Below are 25,379 nucleotides of genomic sequence, written 5' to 3'. Positions count from 1 at the left end.
CATCTTAATTTTTGCTGTTTAGCCTCACTCACATTCTGTACCCTATTAGGCACGGTTATTTTACTACCAGTATAACCTATTAGACTTGTATCTACACTGCCCTTCCTCCTACCTACAGCTATATCCACTCTTACTTCATTTTCTTTCCACTCTATGCTTAATTCTGGCGTGGAGATTACCTGGACATCTCCCAACCATCTCCCCCAAATTCCTAGTTTAAAGCTCTCTTAATCAGTTGTGCCAGCCTCCATCCTAGAAGTCTATTTCCTTCCCTACTCAGATGATTTAATCTGCCCTGTGCCCTGGTTTCTTCTTGGAATGATAATACTTTCTTACCTAGCCAGGGATGTGTTGAGGATAAATTCATAAATGTTAAGGCACTGAAATACTTTGACTGACCCATATAAGTACCTAAATAGACTGATCCTAGGGTAGATTGTGTCCTACCCATTTCATATTATTTTATTAATTTATTTTTTAGATTACGTCCTTTGTCTTTCATGCAGTGCTCTAGCACAGAGCTGGTTGGCTCAAGTTCTCTTTGGCTTGTTGACCTGCCATTGGGAGAGCTGTGAAAATGAGAAGTAGCATCATTGGGTCTGCGTTTTTTATTTTTACCTTTTGAGTTGAATTTGTTCCATAGGTTCACGTAGACACGAAGAGTGCCACTCAGATGTTTGAACTGACGAGGAAGAGGCTGACTCACACAGAAGCGTATCCGCACTTTATGTCTATCCTTCATCACTGTCTCCAAATGCCTTGTGAGTAGACAAATCCATTTACAGCCCTTCAGGAGGGCATAAGGAATTGATGTTGCATGTGGCTTCGTATTTCAGCCCTGCCAGAAAATCTCTGATTTTGCCTGGAGCTGAAATAGAGCAATTACTGTACACAATGCATAATACAATATGAATGCCTTTTAATTTCTTAATCTTTGGCAGCAAACTAAAGCTAGCATGGGGAGAGGCGGAGTGCAGAAGTGGGCGGAGTACTAGATTGGGAATTGGGAGACCTGGCTTCTAGTCCCAGATCTGCCACTGACCTACTGTGTGATCTTGGCCAAGTCACTTTCCCTATCTGTCTTCTCTGTTGAAGCCTTGTTTACACTTGTGACATATAGGGGTCAGCGTAGCTACCCGCTGCAGCAAAAGGCAGGCTGCGTCCACGCTGCAGTGTGTAGCTACGTGCACCCTGGAAAGGCTCTGGTAGGGGTAGGGAACTGCCAGAGCCTTTCCCCACTGCGAGAGCCTTTCACTGTGGCAGGGAAAGGCTCATACAACTGGACACGACATTGCTAAAAATAGCAGAGTAGTCACTGGAGGCACTGCTTGGATGTGTAGAGAGCAATGTAGTGTGGACACATACCGTAAGAGTCAGGCATGTCTCTGCTCACCTAAGCAGTGCCTGACTGTCTACACTGCGATTTATTTCTGTGCTAGTTGGGCATGCAGTGTCTGTACTCTACACACCAACACAAGTGTGGACCCACCCTTAGATTTTAAGCTTTTTGTGACAGAAACTCTGTGTATCTTACAATGCCTAACAGCAGCAGCCTGATCTCAGGTGGGGCCTCTAGACACACTGTAAATAAACTTTTATTTTTACAAATGCATGCTTGTGTGGTTCCGTTTGATGCTGTGGAAAAGCAGCTTCCAAAAACCCCTTACTTTTTTGTTTCTTTCTCTCCCACTACTACTTATTCTCTTTCTCTTTTTAGTTAAAAGAACCGGCAACACTGTCCAGTACTGGCTACTGCTTGATAGGATTGTACAGCAAATAGTCATACAGAATGACAAAGGGCAGGACCCCGACTCCACTCCCTTGGAAAACTTTAATATTAAAAATGTCGTCCGGATGTAAGTGCATGGCCTCCTTTGGGAACCGTATGCTCAGAGGACAAGTAGTTGTCCTAATGCTGTGTTTTGAAGTGGCTGTGATCTGTTAAAGCTATAAGGTTAATTCACGCACTCAAGGCAGCTTTAGCAATCTGCTCTTAGTTTTCCTTTAAACAGCTTAGTATTTAATAACTTGAAAGTGGACTTTGCTTTTCAGCCTTCTGTTCTTGAACATCTGAAGTAGAGCAGGGTGAACCGTTTGTGGGGAATGATATTTAATATAGTCCCTCTTCCCGTTTGTGTATTCTGTATGGTAGACTTTGATATTTAGGAATTTGTTTGTTTGAACTTACTCAATAAAATGTGCCTATGAACCATGCTCAGTCTATGGATTGCCCATGAACTATTTCCTCTGGCTATTCTTTCCTGTATTCCTTATTCATAATTGTATTTGTACGGTGATTGGCCACCTAAACTGAAGGTCATTTCTGTCTCCTAACTGAGTGACTCCAAAACCCACAGAGCTTTCAAGATGGCCGTGCAAAGACTTGGCAAACAAAAATTTGCCAGTATGAATGTTCATGAAAGCAAATAGAAGATGTTCTCAACACCAGTGAAGTCAGTTTGGGATTTGTGTTCAACAAGTATTTGCAAATGCTATTTTGCAGTCTACACCCAACTTTAATCTCGTTTATTGCTTTTTGTATTATTTTCTATGTTAGATTATTTCCTAAACTTACTTTTCTATTCTTTTTAGGTTAGTTAATGAAAATGAAGTTAAGCAGTGGAAAGAGCAAGCAGAAAAAATGCGAAAAGGTGAATGACAGAAAAATATAAAATATTAAGTTTAAATCTAATACGTACATACATAACTTAAGATAAAGTGTGTGCGTGTGTATACACACCCATGCACACGCAAACTGGAATCTTCACTGATTTTTATCAGTGGGAGTTGTGCATCTAACTAGGTTAAAACTATGCTGTATCCATAGTGCCCATGACTAGAGATGGTCAAAAATGCCAATTTATTTTTTTTACAAGAAATTTTGAGGACAAAAGTCTGTTTTCAGTTAAAATGTATCGGTTTTATTATTGAAAAACTGAAACCCAATGTTTTTCAACTTTTTTGGTCAAAAAAAAACCAAAAAACAAAAAACCCCACTTAGACCAAAATATGAATTTTCTGAAGAATTTTTAGTTTTGGTTGAAACACTGTTCTTTTGCATTTGGGGAAATGTTTTGGTGGAAAAATCTCGAGTGTCATGTTCTAATATGGCATGTAAATTAAATCCATTTTAAATGCTCTGCTAGCCAAGAGCAAGCCTGCTCTTTATCTCCCTTGGTACAGCAATGTAGGTCCCTGACTTTCCGGGCCCAGCTATGCTATTTTACTGCCGTGGGACCTCAGCTCGACAGTCTCGCCGCCTCCCATTCAGTTATGCACCGTCGTTTAACCCTCGCTTAAACTTGGGGTACTCCAAAACCTGGTCTTGTGAGCAGAAGAACTAGTTCTTGGTACATTGTGGATTAGATGTTTATGGCAGAATTAACAGGATGGGTAACAGTGGGACATCTGGGCCCAGCAGGGAGGCTTCTCTTGATTCAGCAAAGCACTTAAGCATGTGCCTAAGTCCCATTGACTCTAATGGGTTTAGGTGGCTAAAGTTAAGAGCTTTGCTGAATAGGGGGCTAAATTAAGGCAGGGCAGCCTAGACTACAATATCAGGCACAAAAGCCTGAAATATCAGTGTTGATATCCACATCAGTGGTTGAGAGAGTCTATGACTTATGACCTCTCCAAAGCTACTGTTCTCAGCAATACTAAGGATAAAATCCTGGCGCTATTGAAATCAATGGGAGATTTGCCATTGACTTCAGTAGGCTCAGGATTTCACCCTGTTTGTGTGTAACTTAAGAAAAAGAAACGTTCATTGGCGAACTCCTTGTCGCTGTGTATGATCTGTCTTAAAGTCACACTAAATACAGTGGCTAGTCCTGGCCATCATGTTTGAGAAGGGGTTAATGCCCTTTGCACAAGGGGGGAATGGAAGTAAATGGTCCTAGTTTGTCCTGTTGACTCAACAATCTTTCCTTTCTCTTTGTTGTTGGCTTTACTTTTTCTTTTGAAATCAAGGATTTTATTCGGGTGCACATGTGCGCGTGTATGTGTATAGTTTGCCATCAGGAAGAACGTGTAGTTAAAAGTGACTTCATGAAATTTTTTGGGGGCGGGGGGGCTAGAACACAACGAGCTTCAGCAGAAATTGGAAAAGAAGGAGAGAGAGTGCGATGCCAAGACTCAGGAGAAAGAGGAGATGATGCAGACCTTAAGTAAGATGAAAGAGAAACTCGAAAAAGAGTCTACAGAGCACAAGCACGTCAAGCAACAGGTGGCAGACCTCACAGCACAGCTCCATGAGCTGAATAGGGTAAGGGCACGCTACAGACTTCCCATTTATGGTGCAGTTCCAGATTCTCTCTCACTGCAGTAAACAGAGAATGTAGATGAAGAATTCTGGATACAAAACTGTCTTGAGTGTGGGAAAGGCCCAACTGTGTTTGCAAGAAATCAGAGTTGTAGTTAATTGGAGAAGGGACAGCTTTAAACCTTGGAAATAGCCTTATTAGGCCGATGGCTATTGCCTTGTTCCTTGGTTGCCTCCCATGTAGGCTTGTTAGATGCTCTTTTACATAGAAACCCATTTTGGGTCAACTGGAAGTTAAACAGGATGTGAATCCATTACAGCTACCAGCTACTGGCCTAGCACCTTAGCTGAAGCTGTAGACCCGTGCTTTTAACTTTGGAAGTCCCTGGTTCAATCCCAGGTGTCCGTCAAGATGGTGGATGTAAATAGTGGCCCTTTGGGGATTCAAACTGCTAGGGGCCTCTGGTGCTCAAGGCGAGCTTCTAGAGGAGATATGTAATCCCTTGGCCACCCCAACGCTCTGTATCCATCCTCTGAGGATGTCAGCTGGATACAACACACAGCAATGGAGCCTTGCTCTTTAGCTCAAGCTGTAGAGACTCATGCCTTCCAGGAGGTGCCCAGTTCAATCTCCAGTGTCTTCCAGGATGGCAGCTATCCTGATGCCCTGTCCTGGACCTTTGCCGGGAAGTGCAGGACATCCTAAACTGGTTTCCTGATTCTTTAAGAATGTGTCAGCTCTTGACATCCATCTTAACTAACAGAGCCCTCTGTGAGCAGCACCTGGTCTAGGTTAATGTGCATAAGGGCTTAAAATGATTGACTGTAGCCCCCTTTTGTAACTACGCTCGTTCTCTCTCTTTCAGAGGACAATATTTGCTCCTGTTCCAGGAGGGCCCCCGTTGCCACCTGGAGCACCTGGTGGACCTTTACCTTCTCAGGCTCTAGGAGCCCTTCTTCCCCCTCCTCCACCCCCTCTACCTGGTGGAATCCTTCCTCCGCCGCCCCCACCTCCCCCTCCTGGTGGCCCACCCCCTCCACCTGGCCCCCCTCCCCTAGGCGGGATAACCCCGCCTCCTGGAGCACCGCTGGGCTCAGCCCTCAAAAAGAAAAACATCCCGCAGCCGACGAATGCCCTCAAATCCTTCAACTGGTCTAAGCTGCCTGAGGTAAGCCCTGCGTTCTCACTTGCTGTTTGACATGCCACTTTCTTCTCCATAAAGAGATCATGGATCCGACCGTTAAATGATTTTGTTTTCCTAGCAAGGAAAAGAGTCTTGCTCCATCACTTGACCTTTGTGCAGGTATCTGGGACGAGTGATGCGTGGCCTATGTAGCCTATTCGTATAACTGAGGGCGGTGCGTGATGCACCACGTGTCAGCAGTGTTTGAAACGGCTGATTTCGCTGTGATCAAGAAACCTAGCATCTAATAATGTTGGTATGTTTCAGAACAAGCTGGCAGGCACCGTGTGGACTGACATTGATGATGCAAAAGTGTTTAAAATCCTTGATCTTGAAGACCTTGAAAGGACGTTCTCTGCTTACCAGAGACAGCAGGTAATGGTCTGGTGTGTGTGTTGCACAGATTCAATCATTCCATGTCAGATGTGATCTCAGAATATACATTTTATCATTATTTCACCCTAATGCCATTTTAACTTGTCAGCTCAGCTGGTTCACACTCCCCTGTGCATGCCTGTGTTTTGCATTTAAACGTTGGTTAGCTGCCTGATACAGATCTATTCACACCGCATACACACCTGACTGCATGCTTTACAGTGTAAGCGGAGGCATGTAAGGAAGATGGATCGCAAAAGAAATTATTGGGAATGGTTAAAATAACACACAGATGTGGTTACAGTGTAGTCATGTTTTTGGATCACTTCTAAGAGCAAATGCTTCACTTCTACATATTGGGCTGAAAATTCATGTCTGTCTCAAGCCATGTGTGGATCTCATTCCTTATTTTTTAGCAAGCCCAGAGTGAAGTTTGAGTATTAAACAAAAAATGATACTGCAAACAAGTCTCAGCTTTTCATTTTAATTTGTTATAAGCCTTATGGGACAGTGTAATAGAGCTGGACTCACCCAGCGCTTCCTGCTGGTTGTCCTTGGGAATTAGCTCATCAGCCTCTGGAGCGCCCTCTGCTGTCTCGTGATCCACCTTACCGCCGGCCCCAGTACCTCCCAGGGCCCGGTGCCCCCTCCCACTGGAGTGCTGACCCCTGGCAGTAAACCCCAACAATCCCTGAGGGTCTCCCCTCCCCGGGGAACCCCCACCCACTACCCCCACCTCGCCTCAGTCTTGGCTACTGCTAGTCATCGCTTAGCCCCACTCCCTGGGGCAGACTGCTGTGTGTATCAGCCACTCATCACAGGCGAGGGGGTTTGGATCTGCTGCCTATATTTACCCATGGGCTGCCCCCTTGCAACTCCAGTACCTAATAGGCCCTAATCTAGGCCTCTCAGCCTGGGGGTTTCCAGGCCGGAGCTCCCCTGCTCCCAAGGCCTTTCCCCCTCAGCCCTGCTCCACTCTAGGTATTCCCTCAGGTCCCTGCAGCCAGGCCCTTCCCTATCTGAATGCAGAGAGAGAATGGGTAAGTTCAGCCTAGCAACCCCTTTATAGGCCCAGCTGCGGCCTGATTGGGGCATGTCCCAGCTGTGGCCGTTTCCCCACTCAGCCTAGCTTTTCTTGCCCTCAGCCCTGGCTCTCTCCCAGGGCTGGCTGTTAAGCCCCACAGGGCAGGAGCGGGTAACCACCCCGCTACAGACTGCTTCAGCAAATAACTTCAGTACATAAGGATAGACACCTGCTTTCCTGAACTGGGGGCATGGATGGGCAAGAGATGGAGATTTTTAATGTGGTATGAGGGTCAACAGAGACTGAGAACTGCCAAAAGAGATGGGACTGCAGGGGAATTCATAGTGCTAAGCGTGGTGAACTCTGCCTAGTCAGTTGTCCAGAATGATTAGTGGGTGTTCTGCTAGTTGCTGGTGCAGAGGGACTTTGCAGGGAACAAGTGGATTCAACAGATAAACATGCACCTTCTGTAAGAAGCTTAATTTCTTTCTGATGCTAATCAAGGTAGAGATCACCGCGAGATTAGAACAGGACAGAGGTCGAGAGTTCCCTAAGAGAAGGAAGCACAGCAAGAGTGTATTTTGAAGCAGGTCACTAAGCGTGATTCTTTCCCCCTTGCTTTAAGTTTGATGAAGGTGCAGTTGAGTTCCATTCTTAAATTTGTAGAATAGTCTGCAAAAGGGTTCGTGGCACAGTGGAAGGTGAGAGAGGAATAAGAAATGGGAGGGAAGCAAGAACTGGAGAGCTAGTGGGTAGCTTGTGTCTTTGTCCTCCTAGCCGTCAGTGTGAGCCAGTTAATCCACAGGTAGATTAGATATGAGACTATTACAAGGCAGAGGCTTAAAAATAATTTGTCTCTCAGCTGACAGTACAGCTGGATGAAGCCTCAAATAGCTGCATTGGCTGTAGAGCCAATATATGTAGGGAATATTTCAAATGCTCTGGAGAGGAGGGCTCAGGAGGGACAAAAAAACCTAATTTGAGCAGCCGTTGATCTGTAACTAATGCCAATGGCCTGGTTGGGAGAGCAGGTGATAGTAATGAAAGATAAAGCACAGAGCATGGACCAAAGATGTTTTGAAAGGGCTCTCAATACCTCCCGGCACCAGAACGCATAGAGGCTGGAGACATGACCAGCGAAACACGTTCTCCAGCACTTTTGAACAGCCGTTGCTGCCAAGTCTGCTCAGCCTGAGTAGATGGGTACTGGTGAGTGTTGAAATATGGATAGTTCTAGAGAGGAGCTAGAATCAAAAGGAGCTTTAAGAGAGTGAGTGTGTGTGTGGGGGGGGGTGATCGGGAATTCATCAAAGCCAAACTTTTTGGGTGAATGAGGAATTTGTCATAGTAAAGCAAAAGGCTGGGGAGGGGCTGGCACAAGACATTGAAATAAGCAGTGTTGGGGAAGGTCAGGAAAGCAGAAAGGAGTGGTGTTCCTTTCCTGAAGGGTGTGTATCTGTTGCCTGTGACTCTCAGAAGTGCCTGGGTGTATAAATGATCACCCACGCCCGAGCATGGTGCATCCTTAGCATATTTCAATTAAATTGTGTTCTCAACATTGTGTGCATGCGTTCTTGCTCTCTGTGTGTACACACACCCCTGCACGTAGAGAACAATGTTGAGAACATTGAATATTTATGTATTTGTCTTAAAATATTTCAAAATACTCAGCAGTATTTAGAGGGATTCTCTCAAGATTTTAAGAACACAAATCCCTGTTACTGGTAACACACCACTGACTAATACAGGTAAAGGGTTAATTAACATCAATATTACTTTTTTTTTGCCATTAGTAGAGCATTTCAGCGGCTTCTGGCACATCACTCTGCTTGGACAGTGGAACCTACATGGATCAGCTGAACTTTCTGGTCTGTGTCCACAGGGCTCTTACATTGGAGTCTCTGATCTCTCAAAGGAATGTTGTGAAATTGGAGGGGACACATTTCAAGACCCATCTCTGAGTATAGTTCAGGGGACATATTGTTTTCTGCAAAATCATTTTTGTGACAGAACCCAGATTTTGGACCTCAGCTAGGTGGTAATGTTGCTTTCAAGTGACCATGATGAATAGTAATAGTACATAAGGCATTAAGCACAGCTGGAGAGCAGCATCAGTAAGGGCCAGGGCAGGGGCAAGTGGTCATTTGGCCAAAGCACAGGACTGGGAGTCAGGAAATCTGAGTTCTGTTCCACTTTAGTTATATTTGGAACAGGTCCTTTCAATATACTACTACCACCAAACCAGGCCACTCGAGGCCAAATCTTCCTCCAGCAATTACTCCCCATTTACAGCCTTCATCTTCCTCACCCCTGCCAAATTCCCTTCCCTTTCAAATGCCTGGGGGGAAAAAATGAACTTTGCGCTGTGGTCTGAAGGTCCTCAGATCCTGGCTTTGTAAATAACCCGCTTTGTGCCACCCTGTATTTATTTAATCTGCACTCCCTGAAATATCCACATCCAAGGACGTTCCATTTCAGCACAGTTACAAAATGGCATATGCCTGTGTAGCTCTGTGTGTGTTGTCTGTCTTTATGGAAAAGAATTATGAACCATTTCTGCACACTTGCAGCATTTGACTGGCTTTTTTATTTTTGTCCTGCTATGCATGATCCTTCTGCATCCTCCCGCCCCCCACCCCCGTCACACACACTCTCTCTCTCTCAAAACCTGTATTTCTAAGAAAAAAAAAAAAAACCCACTAAGGCAGCTTGTATATTGATTTGGTGCCTGTCACTTTCCCTTTCCTACATTCTAGACACCCGTGCAGACATGCATTCCAAGGGTCTAGACTCATAAAGATTTAGGCATGTGCCAATGGGACTACTCCCAGTGGTAAAAATTAATTACGGATTGGAACCCAACTCCCCATACCTCTTCTCACCAATTTATCCCCTTCCCTGTGTACCAAGCAGATTTCCTGAGAAATGCACTGAATCTTGAGGGAGAGGAAGGAATACTGACCCCCACCCCCAACAAAGCTGAAAGCAAGATTCAGGGCACCACTTTTGCTGCTGCTGCTGTTCAAATGCTACAAAAATGTGAAACCTTCAAAAAGGGGGCTACTACCCAGGGAATGAAGAATCTGGAAACTAAGGCCCTGTCCCTAATGGAAGCAGAAACATGCTTAGCTCCAGCAGTGTTTCAAGGTGGAGTTAGAGCATCATCACTCTGCTCCAGCTAGTCACAACTCTAGGTCCTTGTGAAGCTTCGTGTATTGTCCTTGTGAAGCTTCGTGTATTGCTGTTTGTGAAAGAGATCTCTGGCACGTCAGCTTAGCAGGCAGTGACAGTGGAGTTCAGGCCAGTGTTTTGCTGATCTTCCTTTGTATTTTGGCTAGGGTTTTTTTTCCCTGGTTGGATTAAATTTAGTTCAAAACTCTAGGAAGCTTTTACAAATTCATTTTGGATCTTTATTGAAGCGAAAAATTGCATTGTGGAAAGAAAAGGCTAAAACTCAGGTTCATTACTAGGTGTTAGTTTAATCAATGCCCAAAACTTCTGGAGTAATTTATATAACCACTTCCCCTTTCTCTCTTCCCCCCCACCCCATTCATGAGCTAATAAACTGATTGGCGGAAAGTCAGCAGGAATCTACGTAAAAAGGCTTCCTTTAAAATTGCTGTAGTGATGGAAATCTGTTCAGGGATTAATAATAAGTTAAAACAGCCATCCGGACTGTCAGTTGCTTTCTAGCATAATGGCCAGGAAGGAAACATGATTGTGTAGTAACTTGATTTGGAGTAAATCTAACACTGAAGTCATTTTGATTCAAAAAGGTGTATTTCTGCACCTTTGAACATTACTCCAGATTGCACATCTGAATGATGGGGTCTTTAGAGCTATGCAGAGTGACCCTAGCATACAAATAGGGAAAACCCATGTTGGTGGCTTCATGATAAAACCCTAGCTGCACAAATCTGCAGCCTGGTGGAATGTGGTTGATGCTACAGGGGCATGCCCAAGTCCACTAAATATCTGGGGAACTGAGCAATGGCAAAGTTTAATCTGGGTATGGGGAGGGTATTTCTCTTGTCCTAGCAAGGTTGCCTAGCTCCCAAGTAGCTTTTCCCCTGTGAGACAGTTCTTGGGCAAACACGTTGCCATGGTAAAGTTTTGCCGTTGCAAAGTTTGCTCTGGAGGGAGAATCTCATTTTCATTTCAAAGCCCTGTTTTTTTTTCTGGCAGATGTGTTGACGTTTCACTCCTTGAAATTCCCAAAAACTCATTGAAATTGCAATTTTCTCCCCAGTGTTTGCTTAACGAGCACTGGTGCTATTCCACAGCTTTTTTGATTCTTGCATGAAAGGATCGCAGAATTTCAGAACGTTTGGAGGGATTTCCTATCTTCCATGTATCGGGGGTAGCCGTGTTAGTCTGTTATGCCTCCATGCATCTGAAGAAGTGGGGGTTTTACCCACGAAAGCTTATGCCCAAATAAATCTGTTAGTCTTTAAGGTGCCACCGGACTTCCTGTTGTTTCTATCTTCCATGTTTCGCTTTAACACCCTGTTTTAGACTGCCTTTGCATGGTTCATTGATGAAACAGCAGATACCAATGCTTCCCCTGCCTGTCACTGTTTTGCGTGCTTTTCCCATTCAGTGCCCTTTCATTTATGTTCTTTTACTGCTCAGTGCATTTTCATTTTCATTATCCATTGTCAGAATTCGTATGCCCCAGGTGCTTCTCTTGCAGTAGAGACCTCTGTATTATACGTTCTTCCTGACTATGCTTTGACTCTTTTTTCTTTTGCTGTGACCACTGAATTGCACTTGGTTTTACTGCCTTTTCCATGCTTCTGCTATGGCTGTAGGACTTCTGTGTGAACAATAACTCCAAACAGGTAAGTGAGCTTCTGCTGAAATCTTATGTTTTTATTAACGTGATGATTTTGCTAATGTTTAGTTTGAGCAATTAATGCAGGTTTAGCACACTTACCTAGAAGTAGGATAGCGCTATATGCCATACTACTGGATATTATATTTTAATAATTGTAAAAGATGATTAATATTTTAATTAGAATTTTTTTAAAAAGCGCCACACAGCATAACCTGAGAAAGTATAGTGATAATACCAAACCTCCTCCATGCTTTTTGACATGTCCTGTGCAGATTTGCCTTAGGTACAAGAGTTTGAGAACAAGTGTAAAATTTTAAAATGGGTCTTAAGTGCTTTTGGGAAAAAAGTGGCTTCGTTTATCCTAAAGGCCATTGACTTTTAATGAGAGTTGGACTTACAACTCTTTTGAAAATGGGACTTAAGTTTCCAAGTCACTAAGATGCTTTTGAATATTGGCTTTATTCCTAGGGATAAGATTTTTCAAAAGCACTCAAAGTTGGCCCATTGAAGTTCCTGGGAGCAGAGTTGGGCCAACACTTGAGTACTTTTGAAAAATCTCATTCCTAGATGGTAACAGGATCAGAAGGTGCTTAGTTATTTTGGACTACAAATGTCTTCCATAACAGAAATGTATGTCTTTGCTCACTTTAAACCCTGGAAGTATGAAGTGGTCTGATGCCCAAGCTAAATGGCTATGCATTTTGAGAGACATCTGCTAGCATTATCACCTTCCTTCCCAGTGTTCTGTTCCTTGGGAAATCATTGGAATAGGCAGGTATTCACCTGTTAACATTAATCAAGATTATTGCAACAGTGTAAATAAAATCAGAGGAAATGTGATCACTTGTGTAGCTCAGTAATATTCATTATGTTTGTTACGATGTATTTTATACCATGGATAGAATCATAGCAATGTAGAAGGGACCTTGAGAGGTCATCTAGTCCATACCACCCTGTGCTGATGCAGGACCAAGTAAACTTAGACCATCCCTGACAGGTGTTTGTTTAACCTGTTCTTAAAAACCTTTAATGGCAGGGATTCCACAAAGGCTACTCCTTTGGTAGCCTGTTCCAGTACTTAATTATCCTTGTTGTTCGAAAGTTTTCCTAATATCTAACATAAATATCCCTTGTTGCAAATTAAGCTGCTTACTTTTTGTCCTACTTTCAGTGGACATAGAGAACAATTGATCACCATCCTCTTTAAAAGAGTCCTTAACATATTTGAAGACTGTTCTCAGATCCCTCCTCAGTCGTCTTTTCTCCAGACTACCCGGGCCCAGTTATTTTAACCTTTCCTCATAAGCCAGGTTTACTAAATCTCTGACCGTTTTTGTTCTGCTGCATGTGTAACTGCAATTTCGTATATTGTAAATCATTTGAGGGAGATTGTCAAACCTACCAAGGATTTAGGAACACAAGTCCTGTTGACTTGTACTCTTGAATCCCATAGATGTTTTTGGAAATCTCCCCCTTAAAGGGTAATAAATGCTGCAGGTTGTGGTCACTTTGTATTTGAGTATTACTGTGTGAGTGGATGCTGCAGATGTTTAGAGTGGCAGTAGAAGAACTAAAGTGATCTTGAGTCTGTGACCATCCATAACACAGCATTTCAATAGAAGATCTAATGAAGTATCTCAAATACATATGCTAGGAAAGGCTTGCTTTATTTATTCATTAGTGTATGTGCGTTTGTAGATTCTCAAACTTTCCTGTGTGAAAACATATTTACATTTCTACCTGGTGGCTTTCAAAGCATGCTCTGGTTTATAAAATGGCTTATTATATTTCAGTTACAGGCTACAGGTTTTAATGCTAAGCCTTAGTGACATTCATGATTAATGAAGACCAGTTATATATGATACTGGTGTGTGCGGAGGGTTCCAAATGTGGATATGCTGTGTTTCTTCATATTTTCTCATCACGCTTTTTGTAGAAAGAAGATGCCATCGATGACACACTGAGTTCCAGACATAAAGTCAAGGAGCTTTCGGTAATAGATGGCCGGAGAGCTCAGAACTGCAATATTCTTCTCTCCAGGTATTGTTAATCTTTTCCCTTCAAGGAAACTGGTTATTAGGTGCTACTTGCGTCCTGTGAGAGGACCTAGAGACTTTTTACTAACTGTATCATTCTAAGTTCTGATACTTGTGAGCTGTAAAGAATAATGTGCCCTGAACTGGAGATCATGCTGTAATTCCCTCTCGAGGGATTCTAATAACTGAAACTCTGGGAATAAAACCAGAGGAGTTTCACTGACACCTGAACCCAGATATGGAATTACATCTTCCATTTATGTATAGTTTTGCAGAGGCAAATGCATTTAATAGGATACACGAGAATGCCTGATGTCAGTGCGGGAATGCTACGGGAACCATTGTTGCTGTTCAGAAAGGTTTAATTTTTATATCCTTTTTATACCCCAGATTTTCTTTACTTTTTTGGTGATATTTAAGAAGGACTCTGCTAAAATCATAAAGGGAAATAGATTCTAAATGCTCAATTAGGCAGAATACCCAAGGGTAACTGGCCTCTGAGACGTGTTAATTATTATATTTAGGCTTCTGAACAGTGGGGAGTGCTGTTTGGAAACTGATGTCCAATACTAGTAATGAGGGTTCAATGCACGACTTTTGATTTTTGGAGTGTGAATGATTTTCAGATTCAAACTTTGCTTCTAGAATTAGGAGCAACAAGGGAAGGTTTGGCAAGAGATACTAAGGAATAGAGAGAATTATAGACCCCACTACATTTCCAAAGATATTTACATTCATCAAGACTATATAATTCATTTGAAGAGGTTCAGAGCTACAAGCAAAACCCCTCTGACTTTGCCCTGGATGTGATGTAATTGGACTCTCTTGATGAAATTAATCTCGTAGTCTGGAAGGGGTTACATTATTGCTTAATTACTATGAGTAATTTAATCTAGTCTTTAAAACTAAATTCTGTTTACATGCTAAAAGGAGCACTTTAGCAGAGTAAATGGATTAGACTAATTTTATGTGAAAATACAAGCCAGTCTAGTCTGGAGTGCAAATGTGAATGATTAAATAAATGATAAATACTTTTTAAAAAATACCTTTCCTGTCCCATTTAGAAAATGTCTCCTTCAGTACATGAAAATGTTGACATTACATATAAGCTAAGAATCACTTTAAAGGAAATTCCATGTGGAATTTGGGTAGGTCCAGTTTTTCAACTTCTCAATGCCTAAATTCCATGTTTCATAGAAATGTAGGGCTAGAAGGGACCTCGAGAGAGCACCAAATCCAGCCCCCTGTGCGGGAGCAGGGCCAAATAAACCTAGACCATCCCTGACAGGTGTTTGTCCAACCTGTTCTTAAAATCTCCAGTGATGGGGATTCCACAGTTCCTTGGTAGCCTGTTCCAGTACTTAACTACTCTTATAGTTAGGAAACTTTTCCTGATGTCTAACCTAAATCTCCCTTGCTTCAGATTAAGCCCATTACTACTTGTGCTTCTTTTAGCAGCCATGAAGAACAATTACTCAGAGTCCTCTTTATAACAGTCGTTACATTTGAAGAGTGTTATCAGGTCCGTCCCCATCCCGCCCTCCCTCCCTCCCCCCGGTCTTCTTTTCTCAAAAGTAAACATGGCCAGTTTTTTAACCTTTTCTCATTGGTCTGGTTTTCTAAACATTTTATTGTTTTTGTTGCTGTCCTCTGGCTCTCTCCAATTTATCCTAAAGGGTGGCGCCCAGAATGGACACAGGACTCCATGTGTGTCCTCACCAGTGCTGAGTGGGATAATTACCTCCTGTGTCTGTCTTCACTCCTGTTAATGCATCCCAGAATATTAGCTTTTTTCACAACTGCATCACATTATTGACTCTTATTCAATGTGTGATCCACTATAAACCCCAGATCCTTTTCAGCTGCACCACCACCTCGCCAGGGAATCCCCATTTTGTAGTTGTGCATTTGATTTTTTCCTTCCTAAGTAAACTATTTTGCCCTTGTCTTTATTGAATTGCATCTTGTTTATTTCTCTAATTTGTCAAGGTTGTTCTAAATTCTAATCCTGTACTCCAAAGTGCTTGCAACCCCTCCTGTCATGGCCTATGGGTCTCGACTGGAGGCCCACAAGCTTCCTAGGAGCAGCCATGCTCCAACCCTCCACCTGGCAGCCTGCTTGCAATAATTTGCCTGAGACCTATGAAAGCCAGCCCCAATGTGAGGTTCTGCCCCGAAGTCCTATTGGCAAAGTCCAAGAGCAGCTGATTGGGCACTGGTCCTACATAAGCCAGCATTAGGAACAGGAAGCTGTCTGAACAACTGGGCACCACCCTGCTCTGCACTATGTGCCTTGTGCGCCCCACTCCGGTTTCTCTGGCTTGACTCCTGACACCTGAATTGTGGTTCCCAGTCTCCTCTTGTCTCCTGCTTCTGACCTCTCAGTATCCTGACCCAGCCAACTCTTGACTCCTGTCTCGTGCGTGTGGATTCTAGTTCTGGCTGCTAGGTCTGGCTGCCCACCACTCGGCTATGACTGCTCCCAGCTTGGTGTCACCTGCAAATTTTAAAAGCATCCGGTCCACTCTATTATTCAAGTCATTAATGAAAACATTGAATAGTACTAGACCCACAACTGACCCCTGCGGAACCCCACCAGATACACCCTCCCGGTTTGACAGCGAACAATTGATAACTACTCTTTGAATACAGTCTTTCAACCACTTATGCACCCACCATGTAGTACTTTCATCTAGATCAGATCTCCCTAGTTTGCTTATGAGCATGTCATGTAGGACAGTGTGAAAAACCTTCCTAAAATCAAGATACATTACATCTACTGCTTCCCCCTACACCCTCTCCACAAGTCCAGTAACCCTGTGAAAGAAGGAAATTAGGTTGGTTTGCCATATTTGTTCGTTATAACCCTATTATCCTCCAGGCATTGACAAATTGATAGTTTAATAATTTGTTCCAGTATCTTTCCAAGTATCAGAGTTAGGCTGACTGGTCTATAATTCTCTGGGCCCTCCTTTTTAAAGATAGGGACTATATTTGCCCTTTACCCATCCTCTGTGACCTCACCCGTCCTCAATGTGTTCTAGAAGATAATTACTGGCAGTTCCAAGATTGCATCTGCTAGTTCCTCAAGTACCCTAGGATGAATTTCATCAGGCCGTGCCAGCTTGAATACATTTAACTTTATCTAAATATTCTTTAACCTGTTCTTTCCCTATATTGGCTTAAGTTCCTTCCCCCTTATTTTTAATATTAATTGTGTTGAGTTTCTGGTCACCATTAACCTTTTCAGTGAAGACTGAAGCAAAATAGGCATTAAACACCTCAGCCTTCTTGATGTCATCAGTTACTAGCAATCCTTCCCCACTAAGCAGAGGACCTACGTTTTGCTTTCTTTCTTTTGTTCCTAATGTATTTAAAGAACTCTCTGGCCACATTCCTAGCAAGTCAAGACCCGGGGCCTGGGTGGAAGCGTCCAGAATCAGAATGGCTGTCATGTGCAGGCAGAGGGAGCGCTAACGGTGGAGTTGAGATGCCATTTTCCTCCCATTGTGGGATCTTCCTTGTATAATATCTGCAAGTTAAGGAGAGGAAAAAACCCAACCCCGATCTCTGTCTGCCTTTGCTGGTGAACTCCACTGGCTAACTCCTTTAGTCTCCCAGCCTCCTCCATCTCACCAACCCGATGTCTAGATAAGAGTAAATAAAAATAATGTTTCAGAAAAGGGGAGGCTTATTTTCCTTGTAAAATTATGCAATATCTCTTTAAAAATACCTCTTTTTTTTTTTTTTTAAAGCATGGTTAATTTTCACTGACGTGCATTTCTTCAGTGTATCCTAGATGTCTCACTTTGTCCTGGAGACAAAGTTGACCCTCAGTACAGCAAACTGTATGTAAACCTTTGCATTTCAAATGTCGTCTCCCCCCCCCCCCCCCTTAGCTATTTGCTGCCTTATCTCCAAAGATTTGCTTAAAAAAAGGGGGACAGGAAAAGAAATGTTAACTCAGAATAAGCTCGAAAAGGGGTGGGAAAATATTAAATAAAAAAAGTCTCATCATTGAGGAAATTTCCCTAAACAGGGCAATTTAAAGGAAAATAACATTTAGAAAGTTGGTTGTCTCACTTCCTGACAAGTTAAGTTGATTGTGTTTGTTTGCCTTGTGAACTGGCTTTGGCCCCAGTTTAACTAAGCATTTAAGCATGTGCTTATTTTAAGCACATGAATGGTCCTTTTGACTTTGGTTGGGGCTACTCCCGTACTGAATTTTAAAGCATATTTTTAAGAGCCTTGCTTAATCAGGACCTCAGTTTGTTTTTCTAACAAGTCTTCCCCCTCCAATGTGGAGCTGGTGAGGAACCAGTAGCCCCTGTTCTTCATAACCCACCCTCTCATTAGACTGGTAATGAGGGCAGTGCATAAGCCAGCTGATTCCTTTCTTCATGGGAAGTGAACTGAGCCTGACTGAGGACTCTGGTGTTTTCTTCGTGCCTCTGATACTGGCTTCCTCTGTGGCCTTGAACAAGTCACATAACTTGTCTGCCTCAGTTTCCCCTTCTGTAAGATTGGCTTAAATATTCTTATCTCCCTAATAGGATGTGTTGAATATTAGTTAATATTTGTAAGTTGGTTTGACTGTGGAAAACGCCAAATAGTCTTACTAACAGGGGAATGCTATGGGCTTTTGCGGGAATTTTTAAACTACAGTATATTATTTTTTTATATTCTCCTTAATCTAAGAAGTGAAATAAGCCAAAAATAGACACTTGGCAGATCCAAATAGAGCTTATTTGCTAAAATGGGCTGTTTGATGTTTCCTTAATCTTCAGCCTGCAGTTAAGTACAGCCTGGACTCTGTGTGCTGGACAATAGCAGTTCTGTAGCTGAGGTAATTTGACCTGGTGTGAGCTTTTACTGAGCTTGAAGGACAGGCCTGTCTTTGACTGACTGCATGAGTTTGGTGCCTGTTTTCAATTTAATGACACAGGAGGACCAGCCACTCTGTCATGCCGACATTTTACTTCACAGCATGTTTGGAGAGGCTTGTGGGGTTTATATAACTGTAACTTTCAGAGCTTCGGTAGCAGCCCTAAGGTTGATCCTGCAAACCTTTGCTGCTGTAAGTAGTGAAGCCAGTAGAATTACAGTAGCAAGCGCTGTGCTCCGCAGTAAGGCCCACATCCTCAAAGATATTTAGGTGCCTAATTCCTGTTGAAATCAATGCAAGTTAGGCGCCTCAGTACCTTTGAGGATCTGGGCCCAAGTGTTTGCAGGATCAAGGCCTATGTTAAGTTATTTGTGCAGTGCCATAAAGCTACACAACTCTTTACAAGCTGGTGAGAAATCAGGTTCCTGCCCCTTAAAGCTTGCAGACTGCTTACTCTTAACACAAAATGGATTAGAGGAAGGAGGGCCTTGTTAAGAAGGATGGCCTTGCGGGGAAGGCACTGCATAGGATGCTGCAGTGTTTAGTGCACTAGCCTGAGACTTTGGAGCTCTAGGTTCAACTCTTTGCTCTGCCACAGACTTCTTGGGTGATCTTGGGCAAGTCACTTAGCCTCTGTGTGCCTTAGTTCCCTATTTGTAAAATGGGGATAATAGCATTGCCCTGCCTCCTAGGTATTGTGAGGACAAATTTTATGTACTTTGTTCTATGGTGTATTGTGTGAAACTAAAGAGAGTTACTTAGTTGTCTCACAGTGAATGCTGTCCTGTTTCTGTATCTGTGGAACACCAGTAGACGTTTTTATTGGAGTTTTGCATGTGAAAAGACTGCACAGTCAGCTCTTCATTTAGCCTAGACGTTTGTAAGCTAAACAGCATTGTCTGGTTTGCAGCGTGGAAAGATTACGGCTGGCTAGATACTTTATCTCTCTTTCTTGATGTTTGCCTGCTTTTCTTGTTTTGGGAGAAATTGCTGCTTAGTGAGATCACTAGGTTTTCCTCAAACTAGTAATGTAACATGGAAATATTTTTGACATTTCTTTTTTTAGTATACTCAAAGCATGCTGATGTCAATGCATTTTGGGCCTCTTTCAACAAACCACCACATCACAGCTTCTGCTCTGATCAGGTTTTTCTAGTGCAGGAGGCATGTAGTGTGTTTTGTAAGATGCAAATGAATACGTTAGTGTCTCTATTTCTAAGTCTCGTGTAGGTGAATGGCTGGTTTTGTTTCTCTCTTCTGCGAGCCTGTGTCGAGCATGTTTCTTAATTCAATGTGGCTTTTCAAGAGGCCGCGCCTCTTTCAATGTGGAATTTGTTTTTTCCTTTCACACTTATTAGGTTCTCCATTCGCCTCTCCAAAGCCGCCCCAAATACCCTGCATTGGTCAAGCTTGTGAACTGTCACTTTGCATCTCTAAGTTGCGGGGTTTAAATCCCCGTGACAGCAAATACTGTGACCCAGTTCCTCTCAGACGGTTTGCGTTCGACAGCTGCTGCCAGCAGTGATAGGCTTGTAGCTTTCACTGGCCTTTTTCCCATCAAATTGTCTGAGAAGTTGTTTAATTCCAGCACCGGGTGATTTCTCTCTCAAGATATTAAGGAACACTCTAGTTCTAAGAAGCGTTGCAATTCTGGGTATTCATTTTGGGTCACTTCTGGGAAAAGTTTTTAAACTCGGCATATAACGAGCAGGCTTCATGAAAAGTCTGTAGTAGAACTCCAGTTCAGATAGGGCCCAGGATGTTTGTGATGGAAATGTAATTATTGCCTATTGGCTGAACAGTGACCTACATGGCATCAGTTAGCGGTCTCTGCCCTAGCTCCCATGCATGGGTATAAAACTAGCTTTATGTAGTCACCTAGAAAATGCACTGTTACACCTGGCACTAATCATGACCCTTGTTAGTAGTCTGCACAGGAAAACCGGAGGCTAGCTGGGTCAGGAGACTGAGCTGTGTGCTTCTCCCTAGAGGTGGTACCTCACAGATCCAGAATAGGGATCACTGGTGGAGGGTGAGGGCAGGTGGCATTGCCACTTTTCAGGCCATGCTTTTAGTTTGAATTCAGTCTTCGGTGATTTTGGTACAGGCCAGACTGACCCAGTAACTGGCCAAGTCAGAGGGGTTGGATGTGTTAGAACATGAAACCACCCAGAAAACCACCCTGAAGACCACTGCAGTTCCCTGCGTTCTGGTTCTGGTAGAATGTGGCCGTTCAGTGGAGCTAATGCGTTCGTTTCTGGGGGAGGGTGCAAAGCTTTTTGATGTGACGCTAGTCTGCCTGGGGGCCGCTTAACCATCTAAAAGCCAGAGGGACAGGGCTGCTCCCTGGCAGGAGTGAAGCTAATGTAGTGGTCCTCTCCTGAAGCTTAACTTGAGGGCAAGTTCAACAACCCCATTGGGACTGATCAAAGTAAGGGAGCGGTTGCATTTCTGTGTCCACCAGAGAAAACCATTCTATAGTTTTGTCATATGAAACCAATGATTTCATGCCTGTTTCAGCCTTTGAACTGTTTGCAGACCACAAGCAGCATAAGCTTTGTCCAACTGTTTGAGGCGATGCAGTGAGATTTCATTGGTGCGGCAAGCTACGCAAGTGTGACTGAAGTGTGTAATCCTAAATAAACAAACCCGATGGACCCTGCAGGTCCTGATTATCTCAGTCTTGGCCCTTACCGCAGTAGCATCCGAGCATCCCGCAGGCGTTGGTGCGTCTGTCCTCACTGCAGCCCTGTGATGACAGGGCCGTGCTATGCCCATTTAGCAGGTGGGGAACTGAGGCCCAGGTGACTTGTCCAAGGTCACATAGGAAATCTGTGTTTGAAATGGGAATTGGAGCCAATTCTTCTGAGTCCCAGCCAGAACCCTTCCCCCTAGGCCATCCTTCCCCCCTGCTAGATGTCTGTCCGAGACAGGGAGGATACACCCAGCATACAGCTACCTGTTGCTGCAGGTTTGACACACACACACACACCCACCCCATGTCCATTTTACAGCAGTACCCATGCCTTCCCACAGGTCAGGCACCATTTTTCCTCCTCATTTTTGGATGAGCTCTCTTGTGATGCCCTTGTATTGTGGGAATTGGTGTCGAAAGTAAAGGAGAACTGAATAGAGTAGAATAAAACTGAGCTTAAAGTGAACTTTGAGCAAATACTTTCAGGACTTTTTTTTTTCTGACTCTTCACCCCCAATCTTGAAATCTTAAAGATTCAAAGTAATGGAGAATCCATCACATCCCGTGATAGATTATTCCAATGGGCCATTGCCCTTACTGTTTAAATCAAGATGTGCCTTCCTATTTGAATGTCTGTATCTTCAATTTCCAGCAATCAGATCTCGTTATGTCTTTGTTTGCTAAATTAGAACTCTCTCTCTATTATCAGAAATCTTCTCCCAGTGTGGGTACTATTAAACCACTATCAGGTCCCCTCTTGACCTTCTTTTTGTTAAGCTAAATAGATGGAACTTAAGTCTCTTTAAAGCAGGGATACTCAGACTTCAGTGGTTCAGAAGCCAAATTAGTGATCAATGTTCCCAAAAGAGCCACAGTTGTGCAAATTCGTGGTCTTTATTTACTATACATATGCCTCTAAAGAAGGGGGTTTTTTACCCACGAAAGCTTATGCCCAAATGAATCTGTTTGCCTTTAAGGTACCACCGGACTCCTTGTTGTTTATATAGGCCTTGAATCATTCTTGTGGCTCTTTTCTGAAATCTGTCCAATATTGCAATATCCTTTTTGAAGCACGAATACCAGAATTGGACAATGTTTCCAGTAATGGTCTCAACAATGCCATATACAATCGCAACAAATAATACTTCACATTAATAGATCCGGTTAATTAAGCACAATTGGCTGTTTTCAAATGTTAACTTGTTGTTTGCACTTTTTAAAGACTCTTTTTGTGTATATAGATGTAGTTCTCTGCTTTTAACAATGCTTTTTGAATCCTAAGAATTCAGACAATTTTCCCCCAAATGAGCAAATTCTATTTCTGAAGATACATTGTAGTTATTTTTGCACAGGAATACCAAAATGATTGTTTGCTAAATTATTTCCTGTAACTGTTGTGTGGCTAAACCACTGCCATGCTTTGGTTAGGAGCTGATTTCATGTGCAGCTGAATGTGGTATTTATTCACTCAGGGTGTAATTCACTCTGTGCACAGGGGGCTAGCATGATGCCCATGCACCACTCAAATCCTGTTTAAGCCCATAGGGATGATGGTTAGAATAATTTTACAATTGGAAAAGTGTGTGTGGTCACCCTCTCATAACTTGTAAATAAACAGCTGAATGGATTGTGCTCAAATTTTACCAAGGGCAGGAGTGGGAAATGGCTTTCAGGCAGAGAGCATGCATAGACAATCAATGCAAGAAAGTGAATTTTTCAGTAGATTGGTGTGTGTGAAATCCAGGGAATTACAATGCTGACTTTAACCATCCCTACCAGCTCCTGATACTGCAACATGTACAAGTTCTGTTGTTTTTTTCCTTGTGCGAGTTCACCCTATAACGCTCTCTCTTGTAGGCATGCATTTAAAGGGAAACAGAGGCTGTGCTGTTCAAACCAAGGCTAAATGAGGTGGAATCCAGACAAAGCCTCGGAGGGTGCTAAGAGCACACAAATAGACACAGTGCTGAAAATAAAACAGCCCCGGTGTTCCAATAATATGCAAATGCCATGCTCACTCCCTGGAATGAACACCCTTTCATTAACTCTACAGAGGGGCGTGTTTTCCGTTTGCATCTAAATTATTCCATCCACCATAATGCAAAATAGGAAGAGAAGCAAGCAAAGCCCTCCCAGCAAGCTGGGTAGGGAAGTCTGCAGATGCATTTAGCCCTAATCTCTGGCTGGTGAAACCAAGGAGGAGGAGCTGAATGTGGTGTAGGGTGATGGTGGTTGTTGTTGTTTGTTTTGTTCCCCTTCCCCACATCCCCCCCCCCCACCCACTAATCCATTGACTGAAGTGGGGCCAGGATGTCATCCAAAGTGCCTAGATTCTGTGGTCTTTGGTGCCAAATCAATAGGGAGTATAGCAAATGATTTTTTTACTTGTTCTGCATTTGCCTACCTTTTCAGAAGGAATTAATGGCTTGCCTATGTGGAGAGTTAGGCTGTGAATCCACAGCGCACTAGCTTGCTTTGCACTAACTGGCCATGTGGACCATGCTGCTGTGCATTAAACAGTCCATAGTGAGCTCTGGCGTACAGCTGTTTGGAAACAGCAGTGCTGTAGCAGGGTCTGCGTGGAGGCTCAATGTGCAGTAAACTAGTACGGTAGAGTCCACGCATGAACTCTCCATGTAGACAAGCCCTAGTAATTTTGGGTGCCTCCATTTTTTGGCTTCCAGCCTGAGACACAGGAAAGGGGTTGATTTTCAAAAAGCACTGAGCCCCCGTTCTCTGGAAATCAAGCGGTTGGGTGTCTCATGTTGGGCACCCAAAAATTGAGAGACCCAGAATGACTAGTTACGGCTGAAAATTTCAGCTGTTGTTTTTTGAGGTAGTTTCTTGTTTTAATAGACTCCAACCTGAGGTCCTCTGGTGTCAGAGGAAGTGGAAAAAGTAAATTAAACCTCAAAAAGATGTCAAGGGGCAGCAAAAGTTTGCTAATTTACACACACACAGATTGTCCAATAATCACGTGAAAATAATAATAATGAGCCAAATCCAGCAATCCTGACTTAGTCAAAGTCCCGTTAAAGTCAATTGGGAAATTGCCTGAGTCAGCGTAACCAACTGGTGAGTTGCAGGCCCCTGTCTGTACCCGATCCACAGAGGATATGAGCATATTACAGCCCCATCTAGGAAGTATTGACTCTAGCTCAAACTATAGCAGCTCATGCTGTTGGCTCTGGAAGTCAATCCCCAGTGTGTCGGCCAAGATGGCGGCTGTCACATCAGGACCTTAACATTTGGCTCCATAAAAAAGAAATGAATTGCAGTGTTATGGATATAACAGACTGTGTAGCGGTGTTTTAAAAAAGGGTGTCTGACAAGAACGCACACACTTTCAGAGAACATTCCCAGGCCGCTTTGCAGCAGGAGGAAAGGTAAATATCACCAGGTCTCCTCTTCGGTTGTGAAGATCGATCTTCTGCAGCTTTCCGTAGGCTTCCAAATGATCTGGTCTTGTAACCGAATGAGCCCTTGACCGATCCGCGTCATTGCCTCCAAGGTGCGGTACATACAATGGAGTGATTGACCCAGGCCCGGGGTGTGGAATGGACGGAAAGGAAGGATTTTAACTATAAACACTTTCCTTAGCAATCTTACTCTTGTATAATTGCCAATTTTTAACATGCTAACTGGCCAAATAATAAGTGTCTGCTGAAAAACAACCAGATAATAAGTCAAAGGGAGGAAGATATTATTCCCCTCCACTCTCCTTCTGTGTCATTCATGGCATGGAGTAGAAGAGCCGTCTTGTTATTCAGGTGTTAAATTATATAATGGGATGAAACTAACCTTTCCTTCCAGCTTGCATTGCCCTCCCCCTGACCTTGTAATATGAGGAATTCCACAGCAGTGAGTCAAACAGAAAAGGGTCCTGCTGGCATCCCTGGAGCTGATCTCTGATTCTTATGTAAGGCCCTGAGGGAAGTTCAGATCTGCGGAAAGGATTTGCCGTATTGTCGAGGGGTGTGCTTGGGTTACTGGATGAGTCTTGCCCAAATCGTCCAGGCAAAACAGCATCATGAAGAACCAATGTTGATAACGCAAATACTAGGCTGCATTTCATGTGTGAA

The 25,379-nt window shown here is 43.3% G+C and overlaps 1 protein-coding gene across 2 annotated transcripts in view; it reads left to right on the top strand.

The window, feature by feature from the left end:
• Positions 1–25,379, top strand: part of DAAM1 (dishevelled associated activator of morphogenesis 1) — a 189,446-nt gene that overhangs the window by 139,242 nt on the left and 24,825 nt on the right. For both annotated transcript variants that reach the window (XM_077819544.1, XM_077819543.1), the window contains exons 10-16: positions 644–761; positions 1,718–1,856; positions 2,593–2,651; positions 4,077–4,264; positions 5,128–5,430; positions 5,713–5,820; positions 13,618–13,721. In XM_077819544.1, the coding sequence (XP_077675670.1) occupies positions 644–761; positions 1,718–1,856; positions 2,593–2,651; positions 4,077–4,264; positions 5,128–5,430; positions 5,713–5,820; positions 13,618–13,721 (1,019 nt within the window). The remainder of the gene's footprint in view (positions 1–643; positions 762–1,717; positions 1,857–2,592; positions 2,652–4,076; positions 4,265–5,127; positions 5,431–5,712; positions 5,821–13,617; positions 13,722–25,379) is intronic.

Source organism: Eretmochelys imbricata, chromosome 6 (genome assembly GCF_965152235.1).
Source record: "Eretmochelys imbricata isolate rEreImb1 chromosome 6, rEreImb1.hap1, whole genome shotgun sequence".
NCBI classification, from domain to species: domain Eukaryota; kingdom Metazoa; phylum Chordata; order Testudines; family Cheloniidae; genus Eretmochelys; species Eretmochelys imbricata.
This window is presented reverse-complemented; position numbering and strand designations above follow the sequence as displayed.